The 14,490-nt window shown below is 46.0% G+C and overlaps 1 protein-coding gene across 1 annotated transcript; it reads left to right on the plus strand.

Moving 5' to 3' along the window:
• The first annotated feature begins 4,960 nt into the window (after window positions 1–4,960).
• Window positions 4,961–13,868, plus strand: LOC130473703 (zinc finger protein ZFP2-like). Its single transcript, XM_056845276.1, has 6 exons — window positions 4,961–5,152; window positions 7,278–7,326; window positions 9,544–9,611; window positions 10,728–10,823; window positions 12,072–13,011; window positions 13,432–13,868. Exons 1-6 carry the CDS (start codon window positions 4,961–4,963, stop codon window positions 13,866–13,868), a joined length of 1,782 nt encoding a protein of 593 aa, XP_056701254.1.
• Window positions 13,869–14,490: the final 622 nt, after the last annotated feature.

Here is a 14,490-nt window from a genome sequence, read left to right on the forward strand (position 1 = left end):
CACTGGGGGCATGTCCCCTCCTCCTGCTCGGTGGGGATGGCGTTGCGCAAGCAATCCAAGACAGACCAAGAAAGAGATCTTGGGGCGGATCGCTGGATGAAGATGTCAACCCAGTGTGCGGCTGCTGTAAAAAAGGCAAATTCCATGCTGGCCATAATTATACATAGAGAATAAAACTTCTGATATCATACTTGCCCTTGTACAAATCTATGGTGAGACCACACTTGGAATGCTGTGTACAGTTCTGGTCATCGCACCTAAAAAAGGATATTGCAGAGCTTGAGAAGGTGCAGAAAAGAGCAACCAAAATGATCAGGGGGCTAGAGCAACTGCCCTATGAGGAGTGGTTAAAACGCTTAGGGCTGTTTCTCTTGGAAAGAAGGAAGTTAAGGCGAGACAAGATAGAGGTCTATAAAATTATCAATGGTATGGAGAGAGTCAACAGGGAGAAGCTTTTCTCTTCTATAATACTAGAATGCAGGGTCATCTGCTGAAGCTGGAGGGTGAGAGATTCAAAAGAGATAAATGGGAGTATTTCTTCACACAACGCATAGTTCAATTGTGGAATTCCCTGCCCCAGGATGGGGTGATGGCTGCCAACTTGGAAGGCTTTCAGAGGGGAGTGGACATGTTCATGAAGGAGAGGGCTATCCATGGCTACTAGTCATGATGCATACCTATTCTCTCCAGTACCAGAGGAGCATGCCTGTCGTATTAGGTGCTGTGGGACACAAGCAAGACAATGCTTCTGCAGTCGTCTTGTTTGTGGGCTTCCTAGAGGCACCTGGTTGGCCACTGTGTGAACAGACTGCTGGACTTGATGGGCCTTGGTCTGATCCAGCAGGGCCTTTCTCATGTCCTTATGTGTCATTTAAGCACAGGTATTTTGAATTGCTACATCTTAAGGAGTAGGTTGTACCTAGGTGATGCAATCTGTCAAGGTTTACCACTAATTATACCAACACATGCCAACTATTGGGGTGCGGAGGTAAAGGTAAATTGGGAAAGATTGGTGAAATAGGGCAGGAGAGGATGCTTGTAGCTGATTAGAATAGTTGACTGTACTGTAATTGTAAAAATGTAAATGAAACAGTTTGCTTTGTTCATTAAAAGTTAAAGTTGCATTTCAGCTGTCTGAAGAGCATTTGTTGAAGCCCCCCAAATTTCTGGCAGCCCCTCCCTCAACCCCCCACGGCCCTGCTGCCAGAGACAGTGGGAAAGGAAGCCCCTCCCTGTACTGTCACTGGTGCCTCCCTATGATGTCATAGCAATTGCTCTGGCCCCGCCCCCCCATTGGAAAGCCTTTGCCCTCGGATGCAGCATTGAAAGGGCGGAGGGGAGGGGGAGGAGGCCCGTTTTGCCTTCCGGGGAGAATCAGTCGAAGGGTTAAAGGGACGGAGTCTCCATTCTTAGAGCGGCCTCAACAGCAATCAAGACCAGCTGACCTGGGACCTGAGTCCCTTCTGGCTCCATTGGGCCGCCCGAGGGGGGAGTTGGGAGCGCCCTGGGGCGAAGGAGAGGAGGAGGAGGAGGAGGAAAGCGGCGGGGGACTTTTCCAGAGAATTGGTGAGCAATGAGAGAAGATTTCCTTTGCAACATCCTTTCCTGCTTTTGAGAGTGGAAGAGACCCAGGAAGGGGGGGGGGAGGGGAGGGGATCGTGTGGGGTTGTTGCAAAGACTCCTGCAAAATCCCCCCCTCCCTCCACCCCACTACTCCGTAGTGAAGCAATAATCGTTCATGGACACGATGAGCCATCGGGCTCCGTTTCCCCCGCAGGGTTTGTTCCGATCCTCCCCATCAGTCTGGCGTTGTTGTGGGGCAGGCAGGGGGGGTCCCCAAAAGGGCCTGCAGGTTTTCCTCTTGCTTTTCTGGCAGAGCAAACGTGGGTTTTTTTTGGGAGGTTCCCCCTTTCCATCCTGCTATGGCTTTTTCCTCCTGCCAGCCAATCTTCTTTTCTGGGTCCCTTCTGTGGGTGGGCTCACTTCGGGGGCCTTGGGCGATTGATCGCGTGCTTCCAGCAATCTGCCTCTCCTCTTGCAGTCTGGGGCGCCTGGGAGGATCCGATCCCTTCTGGAAAAGTCATCAAGGTCTCGAAAGACATTCTTGGGTTTCTGAAATCAGCCACAATCCCTGAAAGACCTCTGCCTTGCTTTGCATGCTTGTAGGACAAAGATTTATTTAGAAGATTTTTATGCTGACTCTCCAGGGAACCTGCCTGAGGTGGCATAAAACGAAAAATATCATAATAAAACTGAAAGATGTCCACCATTACAAGTCCAGCAAACCAAAAAGCGGCACAAAAACAATGAATTGTAAATTTATATATATAATACAGTGACTAAGTGGAAGAGGTGAGAATATAAATGCAAAATAGGAAAAATACAAAATACAAACAAGCACAGATTGACAAATTGCAACAAGCAAAGTTTTTCCCAGTCAAGAAATTCTAAACAAACAGCAGTGATATCAGATACAATGTTTCATACATAAATGTAAGTATCACTTCTAACTAGAAGGTCTTGAAAATTGTTGGGATAACAATGTCCTTTTCTTTCTTTCAGAATGGAGCTTGATTTTGAAATAAACATCAAAGCTGTTCCGTAGCTACATCATCTGACAATATAGGTTCAAATTCTCAACGAACCATAGTGGCTTCATTCAAGGATCTCAATAACAGGATGAAGCCACTATGGTTCGTTGCAAATTTGAACCTATTATGGTTTATGTCTTGCATATGATTATATAACTGATGAAGCTCATAGCGAAACGTGTCAGATGTTTCTTTCCAAGTCAAGCTAATAACTCCATTCTGAAAGAAAGAAAAGGACATTGTTATCCCAACAATTTTCAAGACCTTCTAGTTAGAAGTGATACTCACCTTTATGTATGAAACATTGTATCTGATATCACTGCTGTTTTTTTAGAATTTCTTGACTGGGGAAAACTTTGCTTGTTGCAATTTGTCAGTCTGTGCTTGTTTGTATATTGTATTTTGTATATTTGTAATTTTGCATTCATATTCTCACCTCTTCCACTTAGTCACTGTATTATATATATAAATTTACAATTCATTGTTTTTGTGCTGTGTTTTGGTTTGCTCAACTTATTATACAGCACTGAGCCCTATTTTCTTTTGGTTCATCCTTGAAAGTCCAGCATGACCCTGCCACAGCATAAGAACATAGATCTTGGAGCAGCTGAAAATGAATAGTAGTTTCCAGACCAGAAGCAGCCTATAAAGATTAACTCCTAAATAAAAAGGAGCCCTTTAAAATTCTTGTTTTTATTTGGCGTGCAGTGCTTTTCAGATTTCTTATCTGCACAACTAGTCAAAAGGTAGAAAACCTCTCAGGGGGTTGGGACTTTTCAAAGTTGAGGATAAGGTCTTCCTTCATCTTCTCTGGATCCCCCACAGATCCGCTGGTTTCCATGATCTTTCCATGATGTTTGGATTGGGGCCATCCAACGCCTCTGGGACTCTTGAGCGGCTCCACCCTGCTTCTTATTCCCTGTTTCCAACCGCTCTGTAAATTGGCATCCTGCTCCCATGCAGGGTTCTTTGGTTGGAGAATGCTGCAGGAATCTTTCCTTTTGAAATATTGTCGAAGGCTTTCACGGTCAGAGTTCATTGGTTCTCGTAGGTTATCCGACTGTGTAACCGTGGTCTTGGTTTTTTCTTTCCTGACGTTTCGCCAGCACCTGTGGCCGGCATCTTCAGAGGAGTAACACTGAAGGACAGTGTCCTTCAGTGTTACTCCTCTGAAGATGCCGGCCACAGCTGCTGGCGAAACGTCAGGAAAGAAAATACCAAGACCATGGTTACACAGCCCGGATAACCTACGAGAACCACTTTCCTTTTGAGTCGGACACTAATCTGGTGAACCAGGTTTGTTTCCCCACTCCTACACACGAAGCCAGCTAGGTGACCTTGGGCAAGTTACAGCTCTGTTAGAGGTCTCTCAGCCCCACCAACCCCACAGGGTGTCTGTTGTAGGGAAGGGAAGGTGATTGTAAGCCAGTTTGACTCTGCCTTAAGTGGTAGAGAAAGCTGGCATATAAACACCAACTCTTCTTCTTTATACTTTACCAACACCTGTATTAAGCAGCGGATGACCTTTTCAGAAGGCCTTTCTGCTTGATCTCTGGAAGGTGGAAGGTCAGAAGAAATGGGAACCTGAGGAGTCATTACTAAATCAGGCTCTGTGGACTGCTGCTCTCTTGAGCTTCCTCTTCATTTAATATTTTAATATCATTTATGCCCCACTTTTCTCCCCACTGGGGACCCACAGTTGCCTTCCACATTCTCCCCTATTCCCCTTTCTCCTCACAAGAAACCCTGTAAGGTATGTCAGCCTGGGAGTGTGTGACTGGCTCAAGGACACCCAGGTAGCTTTTGTGGCAGAGTGGGGATTCGAACCTGTGACTTCCAGACCTAATCTGGCATTCTAACCACTGCACTACTTGCTCCCTTCTGCTAATTTTGCACTCATTTCAGTGTTTGTCTATGGTAGCAAAATTAAACAAGAGTTCAGAAGACTAACACCCTTGATTCTAGTATGAGCTTTCGTGAATCCAAGCTCACTTCTTCAGATGCAGATTTCACGTGTGTGTATGTGTGTGTGTGAAGCTGCATAACATTGAATCAGACCCTTGTTCCATCAAAGTCAGTACTGTCTACACTGACTGGCAGTGATTCGCCAGGGTCTCAGGCAGGGATCTTTCACATCACTTACCTGCCTAGTCCCTTTAACTGGAGATGCAGGGGATTGAACCTGAGACCTTCTGCATGCCAAGCAGATGCTCTACCACTGAGCCACAGCTCACACTGAGCTCAACACAAAAATCAGTCTTGGCTTCTCAGGAGGTCACAGATCCGACTCTTGTCTTTATAGAAGAATCTGTCAGTGGAGGAAGGTGACGTTCTAGTCCAGGTGGAGGCTCTTTGGAGCGGGAGGGAGGATGAGGAGAGAACCAAACTCAGCTTTTCCTGAATCAAGAAAAGGGCCTGATGCCACCGAGGCTGGGAGAAGAAGTGAACAGTGCGAAGTAACCGTGCAGAAGAGCCTGGGAGACAACGACGTTCTCTCTCCAGATGTGCAGCGTCAGCAGTTCAGGCAGTTTCACTACCAGGAGGCCGAGGGGCCCCGAGAGGTCTGCAGCCGGCTCCACCATCTTTGCATTCAGTGGCTGGAGCCGGAAAGGCACAGCAAGAAGGAGATGCTGGACCTGTTGATCCTGGAGCAGTTCCTGGCCGTCCTGCCCCCAGAGATGGAGAGCTGGGTCAGGGAATGTGGGCCAGAGACCAGTTCTCAGGCAGTGGCCCTGGCAGAAGGCTTCCTCCTGAGCCAGGCAGAGGACAAGAATCGGGACCGGCAGGTGAGAAGTTATCTAGGTCAGGGGTGTCGAACGCATTTGTTAGGTGTGCCGGATATAACATAGATGTCACTTAGTTGGGCCGGGCCATGTGCCCATAAATAAATAAATACCATATTTAATACCAGATACTGGAAATACAAACTTTACAAAAGACACAGGCAAAGTCAATTAACGGTATTGTTTTTTACTTAAAACGCAAACAGGTTTATAACAATAACATTCTTACATTATTTTCTTTTTTTTAACAGTCATTGTTATTTTGTAAAGTATGTTTGTATTGTATAAAGGAAAAACAATATAATTAATTGACTTTGAAAGTGTCTTCTATGAATCTGTTCTTGTAGGTTATCCGGACTGTGTGACCGTGGTCTTGGTATTTTCTTTCCTGACGTTTCGCCAGCAGCTGTGGCAGGCATCTTCAGAGGAGTAACTACAGTCCACAATAGCCATGGGGATTAGCTTTGGATTCCACATTGTAACGGATCACTTCAGGATACAATGTTCCACATTAACATACCATACCCTCATTAGCACATTATCTTGATACTTACTGGACAATGATTAGCACATTACCTTTAATGCTTTGCAGGACAATGACTCAACCCCCCCTTCTGACTATATATTACTCTTCCTACACACTTGACACTGAGAGACACTGTCCTTCGGTGTTACTCCTCTGAAGATGCCTGTCACAGCTGCTGGCGAAACGTAAGGAAAGAAAATACCAAGACCACGGTCACACCTCCCGGATAACCTACAAGAACAGATGAACTCTGACCGTTAAAGCCTCCGACAATATTTTGTCTTCTATGAAGTTTGTATCTCTAGTCCCTGCCATTATCTCTGTTAAAAAATTTAAACCAGAGGGCTGGCAGTGGGCTCAGCAGCCCAGATCTACACTAGGGGAGGACTGGCTGTCTTGTGTGGTGAGCCTGCAGCTCTCTCCCAGTCCAGAAAGACAGGGAGAAAGAGAGAGTGAAGAGAAATAAAAAGGGAGAGAGAGAGAGACAGAAAGAGTGAAACAGATAGAGGAGAAGAAGAGAGGGAGGGAGGAAGAGGGGGAGAGGGAGTGAGAGGAATAAAGAAAGGCAGAGAGGGGAGGGGAGGGAGGGAAAGATGGAAGGAAGAAGAGGGAGGGAAAGAAGGAAGGAAAGGGAGAGAAAAGGGAGGGAGGGAGAGAAAAAAGGAAGTGTGAGGGAGAGAAAGATGGATGGAAAGAAGGAAAGGGAGGGAGGGAAAGAAGGAAGGAAAGGGAGGGATGGTGGGAGAGAGACAGAAAAAGTGAGAAAGAAAGGGAGAGAAAAGAGAGAGACAGAAAAAGGGAGAAATAAGAGAAAGAGTGATAAAGAGACAAAGAAAGAGGGAGAGAGAAAGAAGCGAGAAAGAAAAAAGAATGAAAGAAGGACAGAAAGACAAAGAGGGAGGGGGATCTTGGCTGTGCTTGAGGGGGGAGGCTTCAGGCTGGACACGCAGGGACGGATCCAGCTCGAGCTTGCCAGGAAGGGAAGAAAGGGGCTTCAGCTTGGCACGGGGGGTTGGATCCAGCCCCCCCCCCCCTGCATGGCAGGGAAGGGAGGAGGGAGGAGGGAGGCTTCCGGCTGTCGCGCAAGGGCGGATTCGGCCCCAGGAAGCCCAGAAATGGTCGGGGTTGGGGGGAAAGGGGGACTAGCTGCCTTGGTTCCGCAGGCCGGAGAAAAGCCCTACAGGGGCCCGATCTGGCCCAGGGGTCGCATGTTTGACACCCCTGATCTAGGTAGTGTGGGGGAGCATATTGTAATATACAAGATCCCCTCGAAATCGACACAGGCTGCCCCAACTTTTTGGAAAAAAAACCCTTTTTTGTTTTCCTCTTCCTTTTCTCAATACCCTCGCCTTTCATGGATCCCCACTTCTGTTTTAGGTGCAGGAGAGGATGGCACAGGAGCATTACCATGGAGCAACCTTTCCAGGTATGATCAGATGGGGTTCATGCCCAATGGATGGCCTCCTTGGGAGTAGGGGGGCTGCTCTGATCCCCCCTGCTCTTGCACGGGAAAGATGCTCCACTCCATCCTTTCAGTTTAGAAATTCCACTTGAGGAAGGAGAAACCTAGAATCGATTAAAAATCACCGCAGGATAATTGGACAAATACAGTAAGGGATTTGAGGACAAAGATGCCTCCAAACTCAAACGATTGATGGTTAATGTCAAAAATTGGGGAAATGGTTCATTGGGCCAATAGAAAGACGTAGAAACTCAAACGTTTTCATGAGCTCTTATCCCTTAGTACCTTCCAATACTTTTAAGTGAAGGGTTTATTGCTATGCAGTTATCAACAGGGCGAAGAGGTGCATCTAGAGTTGATAAACCAGGGAACGATGGTGGTGGAAGGTGGCAGTCAGTGGTTTTAAAGCAATGTTGTATCGGAATGGGTATAATGATCTTGGATGATCATTACAGAATGATCATTCTGTAATTACCCATATTTGGCAGTATGACATCCCTGGTTTCCTCATTCTTAGTGAATATGATATTCTGTTATTATTGTAAAAATAAAATTCAGCTCAGTGGGTCATTACAGGGACCCCATGGCAAGCACACATGTGACTGGTGCTCCATCCGCAGCATTGGCTCCAGATTGTATACCGGATCAAATTCAAGGTGCCGGTGCTTACTTAAAGCCCTAAACAGCCTGGGACCCCCCCATACTTGAGGAAACACCTCTCACGATATACCCCTTAGGCTTAGAGGGTGTTATGCTCGTCAGGAGATAATCTCCTAGCGTACCCTGGCCCAAAGATCTTTTTACTGTTCTAAGCCAGGGCCAGAGCCTTTTTGGTGGCGGCCTGTACCTGGTGGAACTCTCTGTCTAGGGAGATCCGAACCCTGAGAGACGTGGCTCAGTTTCACGGGGCTTGCAGGATAGAGATGTTCCGCCAGGCTTATGGTTGAGGACACCGACGGTTCTACACCAGGGCAGACCCATTCATTGGGACCGCTTCCTGAACGCACCCTGACTTTATTTCGCTGGCCTCCACATCAGTCACCATATCACATCATTCTTATCCAGGCTTTGTTGTCCAGTTTTTTCGGTTTATTTCAAGCCCCAGTTTGTTGTAAAAAAAATAATGGTAGTTTAAAATACCAAGACCACGGTTACACAGCCCGGATAACCTACGAGAACCAATGAACTCTGACCGTGAAAGCCTTCGACAGTAGTTTAATAAATTTTTACAGGGTGGAATATGATATAAGGGGCCCTCATCAGCCAGGTTTGTTATTGTATTGTATTTTTTTTCATATTACCTAATTTTATATTGGAATTAGTGTGTACATTTATATACTGATGTTTTTGTTTACATGTTGTAAGCCACCGTGAGCTTTGTTTTGGTAGGGAAAGAGCAGGATAAAAATCTAATAATAGACAGTAATAAATGAATTGTTACTAATACTAACACTATTTTCTTTTCTGCTCTGACTTTCTAACTGGGACTTAAGGCAGAATATATGTACGATAAAAAGAAACACAATCAGTAAGGAGTGGATTACAAGATAGTGTAACAATATTAGATTGGATAAGAATCTTTTAATTTAACAGCATAGATTCCTCGTAAGGCTAAATTAAAGCATTTAGGCTACGATTGTAGACTGGGAATGAAACGTCAAAGAAGGCATGCAGATAGAATAAAGAAGGCTCACCGGTGGCATGTGCCACCGTGTCGTCTCAGTATCGTCAAGTGGCTAATGGCTGGTCCTTCACCAAAGGTGAAATGCCTTTTCCTGTATGAGCTAATAGTCTTGCCACACGTAAGGAGATTCTGGGATTTGATAGCTGCTTTTCTGCCCTTCTTTACCACTTCCTGTTTCTTGCGTTGCAGAGTTCTTCATTCTAAATTCTGTGAATTCTGACCTATCAGACAAACAGACAGTAGTTTTGTATATGATAACAGGACCAAGACAAAGTTTGGCAAAAGGTTGGAGACAAAAAGGTTGTGCGAAATGAGGATACAGGAACAATTGTGATCATGAGCCAAGACAGAGACAGTATCTAGTTACCCCGCCAAGAAAGTATAACATAGAGTTATACTCTATGAACTCTGACCGTGAAAGCCTTCAACAATATTTTTATAACATAGAGTACTTGGAAAATATAGAACGCCTTCTGTTGACCTTCTTATCTTTCCAGGTGATGCCATCAAACCTATGATGGAGAATCATGATGGAGGAAAAGCGGCCTCTGTGCAGCCAGATCAGGTAAGTGTGGAATTGTGGATCGGGCCCTTGGGTGTCTCCCCGCACGCTCCCTAGGCCAGGGAGAATCTCGCTCTTTCTCTTTCCCTCGGCTGCTATCTGTGCTGCTCACTGAATAGAAAATGAAAACGTCTGATGAAAGTTTGAACCCTGAATCAAACATCTAATTATTGTCCTTTTGGAATTCCCCTACGAAGGGGAAGAGCTGTTAGATTATCTGTGATGGCAGAGGAGTTTCTTCTTTCTTTTTTCAGGGTCTGGTGACCTTTCAGGAGGTATCCGTTCATTTCTCTGAGGAGGAGTGGGGCCTGCTGGATCCGGACCAAAGAAGGCTTCACAAGGAAGTCATGGCGGACAATTATCAGAATGTGGCCTCCCTGGGTAAGGCGCTCATTTCCTTCCTTCTAAGAAGGACTTCAGCTCTGACCTGAATGGCCAAGGCTAGCCCTGAAGTAGGTCAGTGCCTTTCAGTGATTATGCTCTAACATAAACATAAAATATAACAGTTAAAGAAGTCTGATTTAGTTAAAAGACTGATTCACAATATCTGGAACAGCATTTAAGTAAGTAGATAGACATACGAAACCAGGTCTCTTCTGAGAACCTCCTAGTCTGCACAAAGACTTGGAGAGACTGGACTTTCCTACCTTTCTGCACTCATATTTATATGTCTCCCAATATTAATTAAATGATAGGAGAGCAGAAAATCTTGCTATATTTCAACCTCTGAAGCAGTCAGGATTAAGCAACCAAAGGAGCTTCAGGGTCACTGCTGTTCCTTGCTACAATATTCTTACTATTGCATTGTTGACATGGCAACATACTGAATAGGCCTAGGCATGGCTCACAGAGTCAGTCAAATGAGGTGGTGCAGCCCTGAGGTAACAAAGAAAACCCGGATTTCAGCCCGTGAAGTTTGGCTCTGGGTCCTCATGAGCTTCACTGGCTGAATTCCTGCCTCTGAGGCTTCTCTGGAATTCGGTTGGGCAGCTGCGGTTTTCCCGTTCTAAGTTGTAGGGAAAGGGGGGCTCTGTCTACGCTCGAGTCTGGTTTCAAGATCTGAATCTTTCTTAGAGTTGGAATGTCTGGAAGTCACTGGTCTCTTTCTTTCCCCCAAAGAAGGACTTCTGCTTCTCCAACCTGATTCCATATCCCCAGTGGAAGAAGCAGGAGATCCACTTGTCCAAGACGCAGAAGAACCAGAGGGATCAGCAGGTATCTGCTGACTTGTGTGATGGAAGTGGATAGGACTTCTGTTGGGCTTAATTTCACCAGCTGGAGAACGGAGGGATTCCTCAGGAGGCAACAGCCTGAGCATGGCCAGGAAAGCTTCCTCTGTTGCGGGAGCTGGCGGATTGTGCCAAAGCCCAGGAATAACCACCAGTACCAGTAGAGCTTGTAGAAAATGCAGTTGTTTATTCACAGTGCTATAAACACACTCTTCCACCACTATCTCCCGACACAGACTCACAGAGTCTTACACTTATATACAGATGCCATCTCCAGGCAGCAATTAGTGCTTCAGGCTGAGTCACCCTACAGGTGCAACTCATCAACTCAGTCTCAGGCCTTCTAGGGGCTTTCCAGGTTATTGCATCAGCTTAGCTTGACACTTAGATCCCCTGAATCTAAAACCACCTGTCATTGCTAATATGAACAGACTTGCATATTCTGTCAAGTGTGAAAGAGGAGTTAAAACAGGAACAAAATGATGGCTGGTTTGTACCTAAGATTGGCGGGAAATGTTTATTGAGTGCTCAGCTTTAATACACGTTAATTTATTTATATGCTGCCTCTTCAGACCTGCTCAAGTTAGCTCAAAACAATAGCAAAAAGTCCTCAATACTGCCTAAATTATCAGTTTAAAAATCCAGGGACACAAAAAGAGTGCAAAAAAGCCACAAAGTTGCCTCAGAAATCTGAAAAACATTCCTCAAGTTTAAAGAAGACCCTGAAACAGCTAAAAAGATAAACCCCCAAGTTACAGCCTAGTTGGAAAGACATGTTTTCCCCTGGCTAGGTCAGCTCCAGGTAAGTTTCAAGGGGGGGGGGACATTCCCCAGACGAGGGGAACCACTGGAAATGTCCAGTCTCCAGTCACCACTTACCTCAGCTCGCCAGGCAGGTCCACAGAATACAGGGTTTGGGAGGCCGAACTTTTCGGGGGTGGGGAGTACGTAAGCTTTAAAAGTCCAGCGTCCTGTTTCACACGGATGTCAACTAGAGTCCCTGGAAGGTTCACAAATAGAGGAGCAGCTCAAACCATCCCTCTTCAAAGAGCGACTGCCTGTAAACATGGAGGTTCTACTGGGCTACCTTGTCTCTGCTGGAACTACCCTTCAAGGAAGCATCAACAGCTAACTCATACAGGGCAGGTTTTGACTCTCCTTTAAGTGATCCCGGTTCTGTCGTTATGAAGAGCAGTTAATGGCCTTCTTTACTTGATTCCGCTTTTGCTTGAAGGTCTTACCAGCGTTTCTCTTTATTGCAGGGGCTGATGTTCGCCAGAAAAAGCCCAAGGGTGAACCACAACACCTCCTTTTTGCTGAAAAGCATCAGAAAAGAAACGCTGGAACAAAACGGAAGAGGGGGAAGGAATGTGCTGCTTCTCAGGCTGCTGAATCCCAGGTGTTTAATCCACAGTGGAGAATCCACACTGGGGAGAAACCTTATAAATGCTTGCAGTGTGGAAAGAGCTTTGCTGTCCGTTCAAACCTTACTACCCATCAACGTATCCACACTGGGGAGAAACCTTATAAATGCTTGCAGTGTGGAAAGAGCTTTGCTGTCTGTTCACACCTTACTACCCATCAACGTATCCACACTGGGGAGAAACCTTATAAATGCTTGCAGTGTGGAAAGAGCTTTGCTCGGCGTTCAAATCTTACTGTCCATCAGCGTATCCACACTGGGGAGAAACCTTATAAATGTTTGCAGTGTGGAAAGAGCTTTGCTGAGCATTCAAGTCTTACTGTTCATCAGCGTATCCACACTGGGGAGAAACCTTATAAATGCTTGCAGTGTGGAAAGAGTTTTGCTCAGCGTTCACACCTTACTATCCATCAGTGTATCCAGACTGGGGAGAAACCTTATAAATGCTTGCAGTGTGGAAAGAGCTTTGCTCGGCGTTCAAGCCTTACTATCCATCAGCGTTCCCACACTGGGGAGAAACCTTATAAATGCTTGCAGTGTGGAAAGAGCTTTGCTCAGCGTTCAAAACTTACTACCCATCAGTGTATCCAGACTGGGGAGAAACCTTATAAATGCTTGCAGTGTGGAAAGAGCTTTGCTCGGCGTTCAAGCCTTACTATCCATCAGCGTATCCACACTGGTGAGAAACCTTATAAATGCTTGCAGTGTGGAAAGGACTTTGCTCAGAGTTCAAGTCTTACTCTCCATCAGCGTATCCACACTGGGGAGAAACCTTATAAATGCTTGCAGTGTGGAAAGAGCTTTGCTTCGCGTTCAAGTCTTACTCTCCATCAGCGTATCCATACTGGGGAGAAACCTTATAAATGCTTGCAGTGTGGAAAGGGCTGTGCTTCGAGTTCAGAGCTTACTGTCCATCAACGTATGCACACTGGGGAGAAACCTTATAAATGCTTGCAGTGTGGAAAGGGCTTTGCTTCGTCTTCAAGTCTTACTGTCCATCAGCGTTCCCACACTGGGGAGAAACCTTATAAATGCTTGCAGTGTGGAAGGGGCTTTGCTTGGAGTTCAGAGCTTACTATTCATCAACGTGTCCACACTGGGGAGAAACCTTATAAATGCTTGCAGTGTGGAAAAGGCTTTTCTTCGAGTTCAAGTCTTACTCTCCATCAAGGTATCCACACTGGGGATAAACCTTATAAATGCTTGCAGTGTGGAAAGAGCTTTGCTCGGCGTTCAAATCTTACTATCCATCAGCGTATCCACACTGGGGAGAAACCTTATAAATGCTTGCAGTGTGGAAAGAGCTTTGCTTCGAGTTCAGAGCTTATTAGTCATCACCGTGTCCACACTGGGGAGAAACCTTATAAATGCTTGCAGTGTGGAAGGAGCTTTGTTCGGCGTTCAAGCCTTACTATCCATCAGCGTATCCACACTGGGGAGAAACCTTATAAATGCTTGCAGTGTGGAAGGAGCTTTGTTCGGTGTTCAAGCCTTACTATCCATCAGCGTATCCACACTGGGGAGAAACCTTATAAATGCTTGCAGTGTGGAAAGAGCTTTGCTGTCCGTTCAAAGCTTACAACCCACCAGCATATCCACAATGAGTAGGAACCTTATAAATTCTTGCAGTGTGGAAAGAGCTTTGCTCAGCGTTCAAAACTTACTATCCATCAGGGTATCCACACTGGGGAGAAACCTTATAAATGCTTGCAGTGTGGAAAGAGCTTTGCTCGGATTTCACACCTTACTGGCCATCGACTAATACACACTTGAGAAACTATATGATCGCTTGGATTGTGGAAAGAACCTTCCTTGGACTCACGGGCTGATTGTTTCTGAATGAATCCACAACAGAGGAGGAGCCACATCATCGCTTGGAATGTGGAAGGAACCATATGCACAAGAAGGAACCAAATGAATATTGCCAGTTTTGCAAGATCTTCACCCTCCAGCCCAACTTTGCCAGGAGTCATAATCTAGACCAGGGGTGGGTTACATCAGGCCCTGGGGCCGTTTAAGGCCCGCGAAATCATTTGGTCTGACCCTTCGTGGGTCCTGGCAGATCTCTAGTTCAGAAGGATCTAAGACTGGCGACTATCCTCTGCCGCCAGGTGGGTGAGTGTGCCACCGGTTCTCTGCCTGCCTGCCTGCTTGCCCTCACCCCGGGGGGGGGGGGTGTCATCTTGGGCAGCTGCCTACATGGGGTTTAGTCAGCTAATTTTTCAGTTAG

This window comes from Euleptes europaea, chromosome 1, assembly GCF_029931775.1.
Source record: "Euleptes europaea isolate rEulEur1 chromosome 1, rEulEur1.hap1, whole genome shotgun sequence".
Lineage (NCBI taxonomy): Eukaryota > Metazoa > Chordata > Lepidosauria > Squamata > Sphaerodactylidae > Euleptes > Euleptes europaea.

Bases quoted from the DNA above. Each gene is read 5' to 3' on its own strand.
- LOC130473703 (XM_056845276.1), top strand. From the start codon at position 4,961: ATGAGGAGAGAACCAAACTCAGCTTTTCCTGAATCAAGAAAAGGGCCT. The intron at 5,153-7,277 runs GTCTGCAGCCGG...CTTCTGTTTTAG, and splicing joins AGGCCGAGGGGCCCCGAGAG to GTGCAGGAGAGGATGGCACA. The intron at 9,612-10,727 runs GTAAGTGTGGAA...TTTCCCCCAAAG, and splicing joins CCTCTGTGCAGCCAGATCAG to AAGGACTTCTGCTTCTCCAA.